Source organism: Haliaeetus leucocephalus, unplaced genomic scaffold, assembly GCF_000737465.1.
Source record: "Haliaeetus leucocephalus isolate CR32 unplaced genomic scaffold, Haliaeetus_leucocephalus-4.0 Scaffold848, whole genome shotgun sequence".
Taxonomy (NCBI): Eukaryota; Metazoa; Chordata; class Aves; order Accipitriformes; family Accipitridae; genus Haliaeetus; species Haliaeetus leucocephalus.
The window spans coordinates 17,229,015-17,251,730 of NW_010973284.1; the positions used below are offsets into that span (position 1 = coordinate 17,229,015).

Here is a 22,716-nt window from a genome sequence, read left to right on the forward strand (position 1 = left end):
GGGGGAGGAAAAGGGGGGATGGGAAGGGGGCAGGACAAAAGACTACTTGAATTAAACCATCTTTTTCTCATGTCATTTCATCAACCACCATTTTGATAATTACGTATATTCAAAATAAGAATATAAACAAAAGCAGTTTTGGATTGCGCATTTGATACTTCTTCACCTGATACAAATTCAACACCATTTCTGTGTATTCATAGAATTACACAAAGATTTTTGGCAAATGTTGGCTAGTTTTTAACTCAAGTGTCCGTCAAATCTTATGCATCTTATGCATATAAGCCTAGATCTACAAAGGTCTGTCTTTAAGCATGTCAGTCCTGATGAAGAAGCTGAAAACCTAAATTATTTTGTCGAATTAGGCCTAATCAGAAAAATTCTCAAACAAGCACACATATAGGGCAATGGTTTCTACAGCATATGCCTCTTGCTATGCGCCCCTAAATCCCACCCCCCTCGCCTTTTTTTTTTTTTTTTTTTTTAAATAATTCTTGTTGCCTCCATGGCACAGGTTAAACCACAAGCTCTTCCATTCTGTTACAGAAAAGGTGCTGGTGCATGGAATTAAAGTTTCACATGCACTAGAGTGCTGCGTTGCAAGTTGTGGTAAAAAGCTTTCAAATTCAGGAAAGTCTAGCTTATGAAAAAGAAAAAGAGGATCTAATACAAGCTGACTCACTTCCCCACTGAGCAAAAAGGAATGGCAATTCTGTGTTGTCTGTGGCCATGATAACAAACAGGTCAATACAGAGAATTACAGTACAGTGCAAATCGATCCAGTGCTACTCAGAACAGTTTCAAACCTGAGCCATTTTGTCCTGGCTAAGAGACATTATATTTAGGCTAGAGGCACCTAAATTCTTCTGAGGAATCAACGAAGTACAACATGATACATCAGTACAGTACATCACTACTGTCAGGTGGATAGGTAGGGGGACTACATACAAATTACATGCCATTGTATCAAGTGCAAACGCAAGCCTTCTAAGGACCACTGTGCTTCAGGCTTTATTTCCCTAGGTGTCAGATAATGAGATTTTTTTCAGCTCAGACTAGCTTATACATGGTCAAAGGAAAAACCTTAACTCAGGAAGTGGACTAAGGCAAAAACTTTATTTAACATTCACTGGCACTTTGTGTGTTTTTTCCTGCTGGCGGGGAGTAGGGAGCTCTATCCTTAACAGATCACACATAAGTCTAGGAAAACCCATCTTACACAGCAGTAAATTAAGAAAGCTCTAAGTAATTCATTAGAGAAACATAGTTGTGGCTTTATCTTCCTTTACATGTATACATGATGGTTTTTAACTGAGGACTCAAACACAGTAAAGGCAAAAAAAATAAGAGGCTGGTACTAAACATGGCTATGATTCAGTACATAATCTATCTCTGCTACTAAAACATATGACAAACACACATTGATCTAAAGGCATACTATAGCTCAGAGTTTGGTACTTCATGGGGAAAGCAATCCAGGCTTGAAGTAGTTTCCATGCAAGCAAGAATAGCGGAAGCTGGGACCTTGGGTAAGAGATGATTTATAGAAGATATGAAAAGAGTATCAGAAAATCATGAAAGGCATGAAAATAGTGGGTAGAATCAATCACTCACCAATGTCCTTCTGTTAAACATGATGCACCTCAGACAACTAAACAAGAGCAAGCAGGAGCCAGATTCAAAACACAAAAGGGTGATTTTTCAAGTAAGAGACCTGTGGAATTTCTTACCAAAACACAGCAGTGGCACAAGAAGCGTACACAGAAACAAGGAGAGACAGGACAAGTTCTTCTAAGTTTCCCTGTGGGTTACTAATGAGACAATAAACGCCTACTAGGTCAGGCCATGTGCCTGTTACACGGCAGCGAGCGATGCTGCTTCAGAGACTAGACAAGACTGGCCGCTTTCTGTGGGCCAGTCCCCCAGCACCCACAGCTGCTGCACCACAGTTGCTCTTATACACTTCAGTAACTGCTTACAGACCTGCTGTATTTGAATTCATTTAATTCCTTTTGAACCTGCATCCACAACTTGTTTTCACTCAACTACTCCACTCTTTAGTCTACTGAACTACTAAGCATTGTACTAAAACAAACAATATAACTGCAACAGCTCAAGGACTCCCCTAAGCAGAAAGGGTTCAGAGGGTATGTCCAATTTACCATTTTTACTTTTCTCTAGCTATTCACTTTTGGCAGTCATTGGAGTTCAGACACCAAGTTAGACACAGCTTTAGTCTAAGCCAGCATGGCAATTCCCACCTTCTAACACTTGGAGAAATTCTATAGCTGTCAAAATGAAACCAGTTAATTTTAATGATTCCTTCAGCATTTAATCCATCAAAGCCTCAACTGTACTCCATCAATGCAAGAATACATGCTGTTGGGAGTACTGGGCAGCTCCAGGCAAAGGCAATGGGGAAAAGGAAAGACAGCAGAGCTGTATCAATGCCCACAAAGCCAAAGTGGATCAGACAACATAGAAAATATATCTGAAAATTATAGTAACATGTTATTTTCAGAAAATAGAATATTAGAAAGTTAAAAGGTAATTCCAATTAGTTCATTAAGAAACACGTCTAGTGTGTAGACTTAAGTTTTGAAATACTTAAGGAGCAGGTAGTCTATGGAGGGCATGTCTCATCTCTTCTTACAAACCTCCAGAGGCAGACAAATATTCCACAATCCTTCATTGGGACTAGTGATTTATATTGGCAGAACTGGGACAGATAGGTTTTTGAAGGAGGCATCTGAAAGCTGTATGCCACAAACCCTCCCCATGAGCTGTCTCTGTCTAAGCAGAATATATGCAGTCCTCACATGAAGGGCATGAATATTGAGGCCAACTGACTAGAGATGGTCTGCACAAGTGCACCATTTGACCAGAACTGCACCTCTTACCTGGCCAAGATGAAGGTGTCCCTGTTTTCTGATCCACAGATGTCCACTTGTGGCTGAAGAGAAAAGAGTTCCTAATCATGTGATCAGGAATACCCATGCACATAATCCATAAGCAGGTCCTTTTGGTGACATGGTGGGTAGACTTTTGGATGCCTAACAAGTAGGGGAGGGGAAACAAGGCAGGAAAGCAGCCAAACCAATCTACAGATTACTCCCAGTTTGAGAGACCTCAGGAGGGAGTGCATCACAGGCATATGACAAACTGCATAAATTATTCCAGGGAGTTAAGTGTGACCCACAGCTACAGGCTTGACATTACAGAATAAAATGGACTCTTGAGGTTCCTTACAGGTTAGGTCAAAGCAAAAAAAAAAAAAAAAAAAAAAAAAAAAAAAAAATCATTCAGAAAACTGATTAAAGCATATCTGATCCCAGAATGCAGTTTCTTAGTATGAAGATTTGATAATATCTTACCAGACCAACTGAGTTGGGGAAAAAAGCAAAATAAGTGGGAGGGCGAAGAGAGAGAGAAAGAAAAAAAACTTAAGGGACACTCTTGAAGTCTGAAACAGAAGCAGTAAGCTTCAAAGGGAAATGCAAGTTGAGAACAACTGCTGAATTGAATTAGATGTTTATCATAGCATCCAGAAGAACACTATCACTAAAATAATGCATTCAAGCATAAGATTAGTTATTTGTACTCTCAAAAGCAAAGGTCTGGCTACACCCAACTGAGATTTCTTTGTATTCCATCACTGTATTATTTGTTTACAAAATATCTGAAACATTGTTTCTGTGCCTTCAGAAGACAAAAGGTCTGTGACAAGTACTGCTTGGGGACGGAGGGGTGGAGGCAGAAGTCATCAGGAACCACAACTACACTGCATTCAGCAACTGATACTCACCAAACAGACACTAAAACAGAGATTTCCTGTTCAGGACAGATTTATAAAACTCAGGTAGTAAAACAATCTAAACATGCGAGATTAACAGAAACACAGTTTTAATACTAAAGGAGTCTGAAAACAGCTAAGAGACCAAAACAACAGTAGGGCAAGTACTGTTTACAGTGAAAAGAATGCATGAGGAAATGTGTCCCTTCACAAGTTCCTGCAGCAATTCCATCTAACTTAAGCAGTCATAAAAATTAATATTTACTTTCAGTTTTTCTTCTATCCCTTGTCTCACTGTACACACTTATTTATCCATTTCTTCACATGAAGTCAAGCAGGAAATTCCTCCACCAATGGATGCTGTATCAGTTAAAAAAAAAAGTCTTTCCCAAGCTTAATAACACAAATTGCAATACCATAGAAGAGTAGTTAGTACTTGGGACCACAGGACTGCGACTGCCGGTGATCCTGCAGCACAGAGGACCTCTCTGGGCACCTGAGTTCAGCTGTTTGCTTAACTAACTAGTTTCCTGAAATCTCCTGGAAGAAATCAATCAGCCCTCTACCAAAAGAAAAAAAACAGAGCTCTTAAAACGGGGGGGAAAAAAAAAAAAAAAAAAAAAAGAAGTCGTGGAGAGAGCTTAGCAGCCTATCTGCAAATCTTCTTTCATTGGGGCTTAAACTGTCATTTACATTAGCTGAAAACAAACTCTTCCAAAATGTAAAGGCAACCACAGGAAAGCATACTCTGTAGAAGCAGAGTAAGAAGAATAGAGTGAAAAAGCATGTATTCAAAGCTGACAAACCTAACACACAAGAATGATATAACAAAGCAGCTGGGAAGCCTGTCAGTGTTAGCCAAGCCATCTCAGTAGCACACTGCTGTCATTAGCATCCTACTCCTCAATGGTTTCAATTTTACAACCACTTCATTTATAATCATTTCATCTTAAAACCACTCATCTATCTCTAATGTAAAAACAGCATAAGATACTTTTTTTCTAATTTTAGGTATTTCTCAACAGGAAGCCTTTGTTTAGTAAATATTAGCAAGCAATAATGGTCTTACAGCTATGGATTCTGTTCATGCAAAACAAAATAAAATTTGCTCATCAAGTTTGTCAGCGCCAGTCACCCTCCCTGCCAAGTCAGGGCTGGTCACAATACAGGCAGCTGGGAAAGGCACTGCTGTGTCAGTTGGCTGGTATTCTTTTGTCTGACCTGATTTATTGTTGGCCCAAACATTTCTGAAGCTTTTTATTTCAAAAAATGTACACCAGGACAAGTTTAAATACAGACTAACATACGGTTTTTCCCCTCCATGGACATTGCATATCCTACATTACTGTTCAGACCCATACAGAAGATGCATGCACCATTCTGCTTACCGCTTCTCCACATAGAACATTAACACTTTCTAACGGCAGCAGGCTCTCCCTCTACTACCCAATTTCCACCAGTCATAAGAGAAGGGGAACCACTAATACAACTGTTGTTTTGCTGTGGCCAAAAGTTTAGAACTAAAGTTGGTCACTGATGAAAAGGAAAGATAGGGTATAGATCTAGATAAACCAACTGAAAAGTAACATATCTGTGAAAAATTCTTGAAGTCAGATTACATATGAGACTTTCAAAGCAAGTGTTCTAGTTCACCACCTAATAAGGTCCTGCTTTCCCTACGAAGCTTTTTACAGGTACAAAGATGTGATTATTTACTTCATGCATTTAGGAGCTTTCAAGAACATTACACACAGTGAAAGACAGTACCAGTGTGGAACAACCTGCCATGCATACTGTCTATGGCCACAAGTTTATATATATAGATCAGTCTTTTGACTATGGGGGGGGATATATATATAAACTCATCTCACTTGTGAAAATCTTACTATAAACAAAGTAACTTGTATTTTTTGCACAGTTTCTCCATCTACCCTCACAAACACGATTAAATGCTTTGTCTTTGGCAAGTGTCTACCATGAATTCACTCACCCGCTCTATGGATGTTAACCACTAGTTTAAGAAGATGAGTAACTGCAACTAGATGAGAACACTTATATGCCCTTCGTGTACAAAGCCACTGGGCCATAGCCAGTGGCAGAAACTAAGGATCACCCTCACTAGGTCTAGTCCCCATTTTGAGAACTCCCTTTGTAAATTGCTGCTTTCCTGGAATCAGCTGAAAACTGTGTACTTCAGCTCCCCTTTTACTTCCACTGAAATATAGAAGCCTCAGTTCTGGTTTTAAGTGCCACTTCACATCATCTGCATAAATTCCAGTCTGCTTCAGGAGAAAGGGAAAAAACAGACAGAACAGTCTTGCAGGCTGGTAGTGAGAACAAGCACACAAACTGGGAAGCAATTTCCCCCAATATCCAAGTATCTGGATCCAGAACTTTAATAAAAGTTTCACCTTATGGAACGCAAACAGTCAGCTCTTCATCGCTTTCGATCTTGGAATGATTCAGAAGAAATAAGTTTGGGTAACCAACGTTTCAATCTGCAAGACCAACATCTCGGCTAAAAGACTGTCAACTCCTATTTACTAATAACCTCATTTTTGGCATTAAGGTAAATTAGAACCTGTTTCCATTATGTTACACAGAAGGATTACATGGTATCACTAGTTATGCCACCTAGGCCAGGTGAAAAAAACCAAGTCATCTTTGGAATTAAGCTGATCCAAAGTAAAACAACTTTAAACTAAAATCATGTTAGTATCATCTTCATCTGTGCCTGTATTGCGTACTAGGAAACTGTCAGCACTCAGTTCTGAACCTGATCCAGACTATGAGACTTCCCAGTGAGCATCACAGAGTAGGCAAAACAATCATACAACAATGAACTGTGTGGAAGTCACCTAATTCCTACATCTGCAGTTTGAGAAACAGTCCCAGATTAACCCATCATTTTATTTTTGCTCTCTTCCCCCATCAGCCCCATTCTAACATGATTAGCAGCCTGCCATATTTGTCTGATTTGACAGAGGTCACTATCACACTCAAGACACAAGAAGAACTAATCAATGTTTTACACTTTGGTTTGACCATAGTAAAGTTGACCCATGTCACTGCTGTCTAGTCTCAAGGAAGCTTTTGTAAGGCAATAAACACATGGGCTAGATGTGATTTTCATCAATTGTACAGATGCAAAATGAACAAAACTTTTTTCCTTTAATGGTGGTGTAGTTATTTTATTTGTTGGTGGCCACAGTTCAGGAGTGATGAGAGAACAGCAGTCTTAGCTAACATATTTCTTCCCTTATTTGGCCATATAAACATACTGCAAATGTAAGGAATGAAACATTTTAATTCACTGAATAACAAAAACTCAAAGAATTTCTGGAAGAATTTATCCTTGCAAAATCTCTTAACAAGGCTGGAAGCTGCCAAAGGCACTAGTGAAGTCATCACATTTCAACCCTGTGTTATGATGCAGAATTAGAAGCTACCTACCCATCCCTATGTCAAGAAACATCGTACTCGAAGCTTTCAAAATAGAAAAGTCAGTCCTACCTCTTTTGTTAATCCGTATCATGGCAACCCTTGTTGTCATGGCATCATTAAAAGACACTACACCAAATTCATACAGTCTTTGGCAACATGCTCTAGAATCCACTGCAACCAATGTCTTAATCACATTATATTGCAGCAAAAGTTACAATTTATGGAAAATAAACAGTTAAGCAATTATTTCAATGAAAAAAATTCTAAGGACATGTAAAGTGTGATTAGGAATGAAGAAAAGAAAGGCATAAAAATAGTAACCCAGACCCCTGCATTTGACATAAAAGCATTGAAGTTTGGGAGGTTTTTCTGAGAATAATATACAGATCCAATTCAGTGAGAATGCGTGAAAGTTTCCTGCAGATAGCTTATTGAATACAGTATATTGAAAGTAGCAATGTTTGATTTCATTTATTATATGCAAATAATGTTTTTATAATACAAGAAAGAATTTAACATTTGGCAGGTCAGTTACCTCTTTACTGCTAAACTACTAAATTTGATTTTAAAACAGGGTGAAAGTGCAGTCTTGCAATTTTTGCAGAAAAATTGCTCTTGGAGGAAACACACAACTATCCCCCCTTTAGTCTAGCCTTCCAGGTAAGACTTCTAGCATGATGAGCTTTTGGTGTGTACCGCAAATGGCCAAACACCCCTTTCAGATTTATCATTTGCTATCAGGGATTGGCCAAAATACATCAGTCTCTCCATTTAGATTTGACCATTAACCATGCTGACTAGCCTCTAATGTGACCTTAAGCTGTGGCAGTTTTTGTTTGTTTGTTTTTAAACTGGGCTAACATTCCTACCCCATTTTAATTATGGGCCAATTCTGTACTTCTGAAAAGTCAACGCTTACGTAAGAAGTCCTTTTTGCTTATGTAAATAGGGCAAACCAAGGCTCAATTCATTTCCAGAAATTAAAGAAAAGTTATAAAAATCAAGATGTCTTAAAAAATCTTTTCAAAAAGTCAAGAAAATAGATGGTGTACATGCAAAGTACATCCGAATAATCAAAATCCTATAATTCTGCCTACACTGAAAGCAGTTAAATATTTTCATTATGTTGGTTTGCCAACTGACATCAGCAGAACAGTTGTTACTTCACATTCATTTTGCATTTAAATTCATAGATGAACTCCCCATTTGTGTATGTGGGGAAGTCTTTTGGAAAAAAACCTACCACAATGCAGCTTTTCATTAATCTATTTCAATATGCTGTACGCTACATTCCTTCAACTTTTGTATTCTACTAGCCTTGAGATTCCAGTCAACTAACCTAGATGTGTTCAGCCATGCAGTTTAATCCTTAGAATACATTAATCTTTTATTAACCCCAAATTTAAAGACCAGAAACCAGTAATGAAAATTGCTGGAGTTTCCTTATTTACCTGTTTCTGACAAATGAGAGTGAACACACTACATGGCCATTTTAGCCACTGTTTAAATCATTTCCCTGGGTCTTCCAGGAGTTTAAGAATAAAACTAGGTGAGGATAATGCTTCAGCACTTTCAGAACACATTTTAAGTTAGACTCGTGAATTATCAAGTGGACTTAAAACTACATTCTTTATGATGAATACATTTGCAATAAGCTTGATCAGTCATATTTCACCAGAAAGTCACACCCATCAGGATTAGCAACTATACCTTTAGTAGTATGCTACTTATTTCTTATTCAAGGGCGTTTCACTAAAACTTAGTAAAGTAGTCCCTGGACTGAACAGCTGCCAATATAAGACACTGTTAAAATAAAATCAGAAACACCCCACCCCCCCCCTTTTATGCTTTAAGCAACTGTGGTCCTTGCAAATCGGTTCAAGTTCCAATAAAATATGAAGTAATACTCACTCAAGTTTCACAGCACAAATTTCTGAAAAAAAAAGAACAAGTCGGAAAAGGAAACCTTTTCCCCAGAAAGTTGATCTTACCATATCAAACTGGCACACAGAAGAGTTAGTATGAAAGTTTTGTTTTCATTCATTCAAAAGAAAATAAATTTAACCTCTGCTAACCCACATCAAGAGATTATTAAAAAAAATACTTAACCTTTAACTCACTTTACTTTTAATCTAAAATACTATTTGTTCTACATGGCTGCTGCTTCCACTTTTAGCCTAAGTCACCGATTGAGCAAAGAAGCTATTTCATTGCTGCTAGCCCACCTAGTTTTCAAAAGACCACACAAAGCCAGGACTATGAGATTATATGGCGTTAAACAAGAGGTGCCTTACTTTGTGCACTTCTTTTAAAGGATCTTTTAAAACAATTATGAACTGCTATAGGATGTGATAGTATTCCATTTCTGTTTTTTCAATTAAAATAAAAGAGTATGCAAAATCAACTTAAAATTTAAGTGGGATTCAAATCACTAAGGCAGCAGCCAGTACCATTAGTTGTCTAAAAAATTGGTGAACATAAAGGATTAATTATTTGAAGTTCCAGCATTGAAGACCTGCTGAAACAACCACCCAAGAGAGTAAAGCCTGACTATATAACTTGTACAGGTGACACAGAGTGATGAGACATTTGAATGCTCAAGAGGAAATACTTTCAAAATCTTCCCACTTCTTAGATTCAGGAACAGTCAATCCGCTCTGCAATATAACATTTCAGTATCAGGTATTTCACACCAAAACATCTTTGACTGTTTCATATGAAGAGGAGACAAAACACTACAACACTACACTGTCATTATAGCAGTAACTGATGTCACACCACAGCTGCACACCCCAAAAGACAACAGTAACCCACTGCACAGCTCACTATGGATTTTGAATGGAGTAGTATTTCTTCACAAATACTTTCCAATAGAAAGGTGAAAAAGACAAAGCACAGAATCTCTTTGCTTTATGGCTCTGGATTTACACAGCTGTTTCCCCCTAGTACTACTGAAGCTGTCATTCCAGCTAGTCAATGCTAAATTAAAAAAACAACCAAAGGATATGCAGTCCAGTAAAATCTACTTAATGTGAAAATTATAACAGAATCAGGCAGAACTTGGTCAACTACATATTTGAATAGTAGCCCCATGCATTCAGTTTTTCATCCAGTGGCATGCAGCATTTGATGTTGTACAATAAACTTCTCTCATTACTAAGAATCTGATTTATTTATATGGTCCAGACCTCTTGCTTGCTTTCCAAATTAAGTTCTCAGCCACCTTCTCTAAAATCTCATGTCCAGTCATCAGCCAAAGCCAGCTACAGCTAGAAGGAGTTCTCCATTCCTTGCCAAATTTGTTTGCTTGTTCTTAACAAGGGCTTAAGCAGGAATACCAGAGAGCATTTAATTTGACCACTCTGCAATCTTAATCCTACTGTTATAGTTTCCCCTTCTTCATCACTTGCATAACCTATTTATCATGGTCACTTTCTCAAGGCCCTTCACTAACTGTCTTCACTCAGCTATCACAATTCATGTATGCTACTAAGCTTTCAAATAAACAATTTGCACCTTATCAAACAGAAGCACAAAACAAATAGGACTATCCCTCCAAAAAGCTGCCTCCTTCAACTGCTCTCCTGCGGGCAGTGGTTAACCTACTTCTGCGCCGAGATCACAGCCCATTTTGTTGACCAGCACTGTTCTGTTTCTCTGTACCTCCACTGTAGTGATTCCAGTAAACATTTTTTTCCACATTATCAGCATTGAAGAACTTCTGGACAGACTTTTTAATTCCATAGTTGTGGCAGCACCTAGAACGAAGTACCTTATATACCCTATATACAATGAATGAATGAAAAAACAATCCCCAGAAAACAAACAAAAATGCAGAATAACTTAAGCATCCTACTGAAGAATCCATTCATATCACTATCAATACTAAAACAGCAACAGGAATTCATGAACATTGAGCAGGCTTTAAGCTAATCCTTCAGGAATTCCCTGTCCATAACCATTTCAGCAACATCTGATCTTACAGAGAGAGCTAAGAATATGCTATACTCCAAGAGCAGAACATCAACTGAGGTGCTAAATTTGTTCACAACAGAGCCCTAAACCAATGACACCTGCATGAACTGGAAAAATTTCAATACAATGCTCAGAGAAGAGCACCCTTTGGAAATCCTGTGCTACAAAACTGAAATTTGGCCCCAAATCCTAAAGACGTCACAATCTCTTGTTGAAAAAGGCATGGGGTGAGAGAAAGGACATGCTTGTGCTTCAACTCCGCTGTACAAATATACTTCCTGTGAATTACTGATCTACAATCCTGCAATTCATTTTAATCAAAGACAACATTATTTTCAATGCATCTTAGCTGAAACTTCCTCACCAGGCCTCCCACATCCTGCAGATTCCTAAAACTAGAAAAGGATTAAGACATTGCAAGAGCTAGAAGAAACACTTTATTCTTTCCAAAATAAGAGCCTCCTTTTCTCTTTTGCATTCACAGTATGCATAGCAACACATCTAATACCACAGTCATTCTACATCTCACAGGTAAGAAGTATTAACAGAACTCTTAAAAATGTAATGAACTGCTGCAACACCCAACCGTGGGCCCTGAACCCAAGTTTAACACAGCACAATCAACACATTTGGAAAAGGGAACATGCTACATTATTACAATAGCTCTTTTGAATGGCTTAAGTCAACAGAATTTGAACCTTATGCTTTCTTATTTCTCCCATACATTCTCAAATACCCATTTACATTAAAAAATAAAGTCTGTATGTTATTTCACATACAGACATACAAGGTGAGACACCAAAGTACCAGCGTTCATTCTCTCATCATCATTCTAGACCAAAGCAACCGGAGCCATTTTAAGTGGTGCTTCGCAATGAAAAGGACTATGTAAAACTGAGTGCCCTAACCCCAGAGATAAGAGTCTTGTTTAAAGTTCCTTTAAAAGCTTTTCACTGCTCCTTGCAGTAGATATATTTTCATTGTCATTTGAAATTTAAACAATAATGCAGCTTTCATTGTCACTTCAGATTTAAGCAATAACTGGACTTGCTCAAATATCTGAAGCAGTTTAGTCATGACACAGAACATAACTCTGAAGAGGTAAGTTTAATAAATCAACCTTTGTTTTAAGTTGACAGAGTCTCCAAAATAAAGATAACCAAAATTGGCAAATAAGAATTCCTACACATCTTTAAAAATTAGCCCAAGAAAGTACCTTCAAACAGTAAACAAGGAAAAAACAGTAAAAAGGAAAAATCCATTGTTCAGCTAAGTTACAGGCTCTACAAAAAAATTCCTCAAGTCCTCTGTTTTTCAGTTACACTGTTCAGTAATGAATGTCATTAAGTTGAAAGTTTAACCCAAAAACCTATTTCTACAACCTTACATGAGTAACCTCACTCTTCTACAAAAAGAGGCATTTTATGGAGATAATGGAATGAGCCCCCATAAAAGTCCTACTTCACTTAAAAAAAGGAAACGGCTACCTACAAAGATCAAGGTCCAGGCTCTGTATCACATCTCCTACCCTGCCACACAGTTCTAACTCCAATCCATTAACAAGACGTTAGATCTAACATAACCAAGTCACCACAATTGCCAGATTAGATGAACACTTGCATGGAATTAAGAAACAAGTCAGCTTCAGTTCTGTGATCTAGCTACATAAATAGGAAGAACAAACACTCCCAATGAAACTGGTGGAAAAGGAATGATTTAGTCTACGAAACCTTCATGAAATCAAGATCATTAAGATGACAGCCACAACTCATAACTATGCTGTTAAGCATACAAAAATTACTTGTATTGATGTTGTTTTACACTGCAACTTTGATAAATTGATGCATCAGAGAAATGAGAAGATGGAATATTTCTGTGGATACATTATAATACATTTTGCCAAGAGTAGGAAACTAATTTAGGGCAAGGGGGTTTTGTTTTAAGCACAAAAGCTCCTACATGTACACAGGAATTGCTGTTAAGAACACAAGACTTCACACTGGATATGGATCAAACCTTATCTTTCAGTTGTTGGGGCAGAGTTCTTTGAGACATACACGTTTTTGTGTCCAAGTGTTCCAGTCTCTTAAGTTACAAACTGTATTAGAAGAATTTTTGCTGTTGAAAGGCCTAACTTTACATTTACATTCAAAAAAGAAAATCTGACTATTCAACCTCTTCCTTACTACTCACCTTTGATCTTGCTAATCTTGCAATTTCAGTTTCATTAGCCTAGTAGCTGTGATGGAAAGGGAAGGTGATTCCAATTAACAAACTAGCTAAGGCTCTTTAAGTGTTTTGAGATTTTGTACATCAGAAATGCAAAAAGAAGGAAGAAAGGAATTTTGCCTTGTATTACATTTTTTGCACTTCAGAAGCACCACAAAAATGGAAAATGCCTGTGCTCTCTTATAAATAGTTCAGAGTTTTCCTAAAGAAAGATATGCTAATTTTTTAAGTCAACAAAAATATCCGGACTGCACATAATGCTTGATTTTACATTTTAAGCATTCACAGGCCTTCAAGACACACACACATACCCCCCCTCCTGACTGCTGATCTTAGACACTATAGCAACAAGTGAACATTTGTTCTGAAGGAATGTGGAGTATGCAACTGGGGGAGGGGTAGTACTATCAGTCACAAACTTATCTGCTGGTCCACTAAGTTAAATAATAACTTCAATCTTCCCTGAAACTGAAGAAACAGCATTTGCTATCCAATATTAGCAACCTGCATTTAACAGGCAGCTTACACTTTGACTATAAAGAACACAGCTTTGCTTGGACTGAACTTCAAGAAGAGGTTAGTTTTTTTTCCTCTGCTTGTTCAGAGTACTGGAAATAGCAAAATTGTTCCATGACTGCCCATTAATTAAGCAGTGCTCCAATACTGCAAACCTGCAAAGCAAAAGAAAATGCCCAGCTCCTTTGGCTCTGGTCACAGCATCTGAAAGTCCAAGACTCCCTAACAAAAGCCTGTAAGATGGCAGACCTGTAGAAAACAAGAAGCTTGGGCAAAACAGTTTGTGGAACAATCTGGAATAAAATGGAAAGAAAGGTGGAAAGTTCTCTCTCCCAGCTGGGGAAAAGCACAGTCTGTAGCTACGGCTGTCTCCCATAAACATCGACTGGAAACTACTTTTTGTTGGATTGTTGTGGACTTGCCTTCATTCAGGCTTCACTAGTTATTTTATGGACAGCATTCTCTGGAGTACATCAAACTTCTGCCTTCTTTGCAGAACTTCTCAGGTTAGAGGAATCTGGCACTGGACAGGAACAGGACTCACTGCCAGGGATCACAGTGCTTCCTGCTCATGAGCGAGACCAGGAAGAAAGTACAGTGTGAAAGTAAGGGAAGCATGGGAAAATGACCAGGAGGTCTCTGGCTTGCTGTCAACCTAGAGCTTGACTAAGAGAAGCAGCTTACATGCCCGTCTATTTTTTTTCCTCTGAGTTTTGCCATAAAAAGCATCAGAAGCTGTTAAAAAAAATAATCCCTACTATTAGCTTTGCATTCCTATTAATAATTTTACTTGTTAAAAAAAAATTTCAGGAAGTATTTACTTTGTTCTTATTTACATCCTTTACTTCTCTTAGCTTGAAAGACTATTTCACATTTGTCAAAGAACAGTTTCAATTTTAGATTGACAGAACTAATATTTAGAAGTGACTACTACTTGGAGATACATGAAAGGGTATGCTAAGGAATTTCCAGGTCAGAAAGACTGGAAGAACATATGTCTTTGCATTTTTGCAGGTTTTAGGAAGGCAAGTTTAAAAGATGACTGTCAAATACAAATGCACCAAAAGCTCAGAGCTAAAGAAGGCTGATTAATTTGCCATCTACAAAGGGCATTTTCTACTTGCTGTTGTCTCCACCACCACCCCCTCCCCCACCTTTCCTATACCCCTGTCAAACTTAGCATTCAGTAGAGGAGACGAAAGAGTTGGTACAGGGTTTAGCAGCGTATGCTGTAATGACAGGGTGGAGTGCCACGCCAACTCTGCCTAGACCCTCACAGTCTTGTTCCATTTTAACCTCTGGCCACTTGTTCCTTTGCCAGCCTCCTTCTCCCTCTTTTGCTGGTATTCAGTACAGCCTTACAGTCAGCTCATGGAACTGATCTGGCTAAAAACTAGTTCCTTTCTTCCTAGGACTAGCTTTTAGGCAGATCTGCCCTGAGAACTGGCTTGCTATGCAGTCACCAGAGAACTACTGCCAATGCCAGGAAGAAGTGGTGAGATCGCAGCAGCTCACACTTAAAAGTCTCTTCTCTAAGCTGCTGTAGAAATACACTATTAGCATGGTTTAAAACAGAGCTCTAAACATAACAAGCTCTATAATAAGAAAACAATGATTTCAGATGCATCTTGTAGATTTTCAACAGTTACAGAACTGTACCATCAATTCAGCTGTTGGTGGGGAAGAAAAAAAACCTGTCATTTCTGCAGGAGCGCCTTCAGAAGTTACTCCTTTCAGCTGCCTTACACCCACCCCAGTCTGGTTTAGTCCTGGCTTCCCCACTACTGTGGCTCACAAGGTCACTTCTGCCAACTTTGCTATGAGAACAGTAACATCCAAGCAGCAAATACAAATTGTCAGAATTCACCTCTTAACACCTTAACACCTCTGTGCAGCAAGAGGATGAACAATGTCATCGTTCATCCTTTACTTCACAAGTAAAGGATGCAAACAAGCTACTACATTTAAAATGTGCAGTTAGTTCCTTGTGGACCAAGTTTGAGTAGAGCTACGAAGTACAAAAAAGGTCATATTTTAATAATAAGTTACAGAATTATTCTTCAGATATTACAAGTATATAACACTGCAGTAGATCCTGGAATTGATTAACATTAAAATTCCACTTCAGACTATTTGTCAACATCCTCAAATGTTGTTATTTCTGTAACAGGATTTATTATCTACTAGACAGTTTGTTTTTCCCTTTTTTTGCACTACATGGAGTAAGAGAAACAATGTGTAATGCTTTACATGAATTCCTCTGCCTTTTCCCAAGGATTCTTGAAGGTCATTTAATCAATTGACAAGCAGATTGTTTATGCATTTGATAATCACTATGTTCTCACGGTCCCTGAAAGTTAGCTGCCCTGACAGCATTTTGCTTTCCCTTCTCCCATAAAGGTTTTTTTTTTTTTTTCAGGACACAAAATACTATCAACCAGAAAACCAGCACCATCTTCCACAAAGTTTTAAAGAAATGACTCCTACTTCCCTCAAAACAAAAAAATCCCCAAACATTCCTTCCAGACACTGTTGCAAAGAAAGGCAAACGCTTTATCAAATCCTTGTTTAGAGCAGTTTGCCCACCTACCAAGCACTCTATGAGGTGTCATTAGACAGGTAAATACATCCAATTTAAGGTGTATCAAAGACAGCACCTTTCATTGAGAAACATGAAAATTGGAATAAAGAACAAACAGCAAAATTACACCTAGTGTTATAAATTATCATAATTTCAATCTGTAATCTTCACTGCAATAGCTAATGAACTTCAGATTTCCCTAGCAAAACAGGACAAACTGACTTTCAAAAATACTGCCTCAGAAAAAGGACTTTAATGTTTGTTTTACACTATAAGAAAATACAGAAATAAAAATCAAATGCTAAAAATACTACAGTACTTTAATCGTACTAAAAATATGGACAGTACTAGAAAAAGCATACATTATCAAGCCTGGAAGGGCTGAAGAGAAATCATTCATCTTTGACCCTCAGGCACTATATTCACTAGACAGCTTCTGGCTTTTAGTGTAGCATGCAATTAATACCAGTCTCTGTGGTGCTAAAACAAGGTTTTGATGTCACTAGAGATTACAAGTTCCCTATTTTGAGGAAACTATTTTACTTGACACACCTTTAAAATTGTCCCACTGGGCAGAATATCTTATCCTTCAAAAATAAGGACCTGACAGATTTCAAGTTAGGTAGCATTCCTGATCCTTTTGAAAGTATTGGTGCTATTATAAAGAGGATGCAGACATTCCTGACCAGGCCATCCAGCTTCACCAGTATTTGTACCACTGCTTCAGTTGGGGGGGAGCGGGGGGGGGGGCATAAAAATAAAAGCTTGTCAAACTCTAAGAAACCAGGCAGCAAAATCTGATCCTCAAAGAGAAATCTGCAATGAAAGTTGAGAGCTTTGTCTTGCTATTCTGTTTTCCAAGATATCTGGAAGAAAGGGTATATTAACATTTTCAAATAAGCTTCAATTTATATTAGTTGAAGATAGGATGAGCTTAAGGAAAAAAGTTTTTGCTCATGAAAAGGATGCAGAATTACCCACATGAAGCACACAATATCACACTTTGAAGATTACTTCAAAGTTTGTGATAAAGCAAGCAATAATTTAAAAATATATTCTGAAGTACAGTCAAGAAGATTATATATTAAACTATAATTACTCCTGCACTTTTAAACCACATGCAAATTTTACCCTTACAGCTATTCGTAATGAAACGGTATTTCCCACAGTCCCAAGGGCAGACCTTACAGTATGAAGCATACATTACATTCCTTAAAAAAAAAAAAAAAAGCAGATGTCACAAACTAGTAGCTAATTATCTTCAGACTAGGGAAACAGGAATGTTTCCCCCCATCTCTGATGTGATACAAGTAAAAGCTACTATTTACCGTTTAAAAGTGAAACACTTAGCAAAATATCTGCTAATTAGAACTCAGACTGCGTCCTAAATATTCTTTTGTGTGGTCCTTTTAAACCTGAGTAAATGAATCTCATTTGTGCAAAGACCACGCAGTGGCATCATTTGCTTAAAGGAACAGTGGAATTTATTATATGCAGTAACAGCACAGACTGTAGTGTCACCAATCTCATAAATATCTGTTCTTAAAAAGACTCTCAACTTTGCATACCTGTACAATAAGCAATACTACTTTTGAACTGATAAATTCTCTAATAAAAGTTTGCAAGAGAAAAGTCCTGCATATTTTGTCCCCAAAAGCGGCTTACATGCTTTCTATACAACTTCTACGAGGTATAGGCATCCTTATATTTTGAAAAGATTGGACTCCAGTATATAGGAGTTACCCCGTAGCTCCTATTGTCCAAAAGAACATATTATGAGGCTGGGTGACATCTACATGCAAAATTCAACAGTGCTTACTCACAGACACATTAAACCCTTTGGGACAAAAATTAAGCTCTTCAAGTTACAGGATTTACCTTAAGTATACCTCAGACACTTCATATTCTTAAGTATTTTCAATACTGTGGTCAGGTTGTTAAACCCACAGCAGGTCTCTGTGGGAAGCAAACAAATTCTCAGTTCCTAAAACATTCTCTACCATGGAAAGTTACTTCTCTTCTTCAGTGCCACTACCTCTGAAGATCACAGACAGCTCCAGCCTTTAGACTGTACTTCACTGTATGTCCTACCTTTTCAGAGAGGGGTGCAAGTTGAAAGCAACAATTAGGTTCTCACACTCTTAGCCCATAGCTGGAAAGTTACTACTGGAACTCAAAACACAAAGAGAAAACTCACGAGCTTTCAAGCCCACTATGTCATAACAGTTTGTACTTAGGATGTACATTAAAACTGAAATAAGAATTAAATCTGGGGTACATCAAGAATACAGGATGCCATCAATACAACTGAAAACTCAAATAAACAGTCTTAAGAATAGCACAGATTGCAGGTAATGATCTGAGTGTTCTAGGTATTAATTCAACATATACTCTCAAGTTTGGCCTTCCAGGCAGGGATTTCTGAGGAACCGTTTTCATTTTCTTCTTATCAGAAAGGAAAGAAGATTGACTTCTCCTCAATATATTTCAATTATCTCTGACCTCATAAAGTATGAGTGCTACAAATGAAGAACACCTTTCAGTTCAAACACAAAAGACATGGTGACAATATAACTATCCCTACTAATATCTGCCATATGACACAATCTTGCTCATCTGGAAATTTAACTGAAGACTGGACCAAGAGACTGATGCATTAACTGTTTGTGCAGATCAACCACTACAGGTTCAGCCTGTTATCAACTAAAATGAAATAAAAAGTTTCCTGTGAAACAGGACTGGATTCATTGACCTAGGTTCAAAAAATGCCCAGACCTCTTCTTTAATGAAGACATTGGTAAAGTATCTTGATCTTATGCCTCAAGTTGGATCACTAATAACAGATCATTACATCCAGTGAGTACAATGCCTAGATTCAAATGGCAATTTAAAAAAAGACAGCAAGAACTGAAGTGTGTGGAACACATGGTATTTCACTCAACACAAGAGGCAACTGCAGCTCCCTCATGTCCAAACAGCTGACAAACTTTTCAACTCTACAGTTACATTCAGAGAGTTTTTTGTTTGTGGGTTTGGGGTGGGGGTTTTTTGAGGACAGTGGGATGGAGGTGTTTTGGTTTTTTTTATGTGAAGTACCATTAAGAAACAAGTTTCCTACTTGGTGCCAGCAAGGAGATTCCAAGTTTTTTAGATTTGGTTTATACAACAAACATTATTGGGTGAGAGTCTGAAAACCAACAAAGTAAGTCACAATGCTGGGTTTACCTTTGTTGAAAAGTAATATCCAAAATTTATTCAGCCTTATGACAATGAGACTACTGTAAGAAATTAAATTATATTAGCATAAGTAATGCAAAGAGAAATAGCCTTGAAATCTACAGATTTCAGTTACATAACCTTCTCCCCTTAAAAGAGATCTCAACTTACTCATGTTACATATCAACTTCCATTGGTACTGTACAAAACACAGCACAAGTGTATAATCCAAAGGCACTTATGATCTAGTTTAGACATGAATACATGTTATAATCTAAAACAGCTTAAATTTTTCATCCAAGATAACATTCTCCTGATGTAGTGATACTAAGTGAACCATGGGTGAATAACTGGCTAGGCTCTTCCCTGCTCGTGTCATCTGAGCTGCCTTGGAACACAACCACCAGTCGGTACAAAATTCAAGGCACACCCCCAATGGAATGAGCCTACCTACTGATGCAGACCCCAGCAGTTGCCGGCCCTGGCAAACAGGGAGCCACGTGGTCAAGAGCGAAGTTACCGTGTATAGAAACGAGTTTTTAGACAAACTGCCGAAGTGGCAATACTACAACTAACAGTAGATGTAGAAGCTAACTGAAGGAATAGCGGTTAGAGGCTGAAAGACCTACAGCAGACTCTAGGAACACTTACCAGGCAAATACAAGAGCTCACTGATGCAACCCTGTCGCACCACTTACATTTGCCACTTCTGAACTGCTTGAAGATGGATGCAACATACACACTTCAAAATATTTTTTTTCCTGTAGCTAGTAGCAGAATTTATTTTTAGTTCTTATTTCATAAACTTTAGAGCAAAGCTTTACTAGTCAACAAAATCTACATCAAGTCAATAGATTAATGCTGTCCAAAAAGGAAGAAAATAATTTCCCATCCCTGCAATTGTTTTCACCTTGGAATAATTCATGTTAACTAATCACAGGATGGTGGTAAGCTGCAAGCATTATGAGCCAGAATTTTATGTGTAAGAAGTCTGTTCCATCACCTTAATAAGTTTTTATTAATTTTTGGACAGACAACTGTAAACATTTCCAAAGATAAATAAGATGGAGAAATGCAATCCAAACTATGCAGCTTCCAGGTTGTCTCCAGACAGCAGTAAGCAAGCCCAATATTACAGAACTCATATAATGAATTTTTGGGATGGAGGTCAAAAAGAACACTCCCAACTGTGGAAAAGAAACATCTCTCCTTTATAAATTAACAATCCTGTAAATGGACAACACTGTTTTCACAAATTAATTCCACAATGTAGTATAAAACAAGAAGACAACTCCTGTCTTCCATGTTAGTTTTTTTGGATCTTGAGTACAAAATTTTAAACTGAACATTAACTAACAGCTGCTGCGTGGCAACTAGAACACTTCAGTATTTTGATAGTCCCTTCCTACAGGATGCCCGTTTCAGTGTCAGTAGACGCCAGACACCCCACCTCACAAATAACTCTGCTCATCCTGTGTACTCAGCAAAAACACTGTGGACATGAAGTGATCACTAGTCTCAAATTTTTGCTCTATTAAGATTTGTTCGCACCTTTTGGCAGAGCTATTTCAGCTGTGTGCAGACTCACTTGAAACAGAGGTGACTGCAAATGCTCAGCACTCAGGACATCTTATACAAAACTGCTCTGGATGTCATTTCAGCTATTAACATGGTAACGTTTCTGTAGAAGTTCGATAAAAGCTTTCCTGCTGATGACCAAAAATAGACTAATACCATTTCCCTAAAGGAATAGTAACACACAATAATGTACACTCCTCATAAGCAAGAAAATTTGCAGTTTCCACCTGCTGGTAGAAGATGGTAAATACTTATCTTGTAGAGGGAAAAAGTACAGAGTTACATTCTACCTTAAAACTCAAACTACTAGTGCATAAGACTTTCAAAACCCAAACCAAAACAGCCTAGAAAACAGAAACATCACTGAAATATTAACAGAATTATTTGGAATTACAAAAAACATTCATATGGCTAAAAACTAATCAGTTGATGGTCTCACTAACTTTTAGCATCAGCCTAGACAGCCTGCTAAAAGCCTATTTTCCCTCGTTATGATTATGAAACAGATTGCACAGTGTTCTGATGAGGAAATACAGAACCCAAACTAACAACCACCATTTCCCGTAATCATCACGCTGGGGGAGGGGAGGGGGGGGAGGAGAGGAGGATAAAGGGGGAAGGTAAAGGGTAAGGGGAAATAACCACAGTAAAGACTAGTTAAGAACATATGAACAGAGTTGTGAGAGTTTCAGAAAATCTCAGAACTAAGAATAAAGAACAACTGACACACCTTCTGAAAGAATGGCTTCCTTCAAATAGAGTAGCACATCTGCAAATTTTCTGACATCATTCACCAGTTGCATGATATATTCTGGATCCACAACAGGATTATCATAGCAGTCAGAGTTGGAGCTAATGCTGCTCAGAGAGCTGCTCTTGGTGCTGCGCCCCATTCCCCAATTTCCTGAATTAGAGATGGTGAAGAAGTTGGAGGTAGACAGTCGGGCTAATCCCAAACCACGCTTGTTACTTCCACCGTTCTGTCGCAACATCCCAGCAGCCACTGTGCTTATAGAGCTCTCGCGGTTAACACTCAGCGTCGCTTAATGTCCATTTGACAAGCCAACGATGAAACCCTTAAAAATTGGGAGGGGGAAGGAGATGGAGGAGAAGGAAAAATGCTGATTAGTGTAGAAATATATGTGAAGCAATACTTTTGTACTGACAAGATCCAAAACTTCTTTCAAGATGATACTGCTTCACATCACAATGCTTAACTGAAGTATTATAAAGGTTTTTGACTGTTTGAAGTTATTTTAATTTATACAGCAGTGTTGCACAAAATTCAACAGTATGCAGAAATTATTTCAAAAGCTAATTACGATGCATGCTTATTTCGTGAGAAAAGTTTCTTCCCTGAGTATTTATTCCCAAAACCTTAAGA

General features: G+C 38.0%; 1 protein-coding gene across 2 annotated transcripts in view; it reads right to left on the reverse strand.

The window, feature by feature from the left end:
- ARHGAP29 (Rho GTPase activating protein 29) overlaps positions 1 to 22,408 on the reverse strand; it is a 50,778-nt gene extending 28,370 nt beyond the window's left edge. For both annotated transcript variants that reach the window (XM_010582661.1, XM_010582660.1), the window contains exon 1: positions 22,063 to 22,408. In XM_010582661.1, the coding sequence (XP_010580963.1) occupies positions 22,063 to 22,324 (262 nt within the window). In that variant the 5' untranslated portion in view covers positions 22,325 to 22,408. The remainder of the gene's footprint in view (positions 1 to 22,062) is intronic.
- Positions 22,409 to 22,716: the final 308 nt, after the last annotated feature.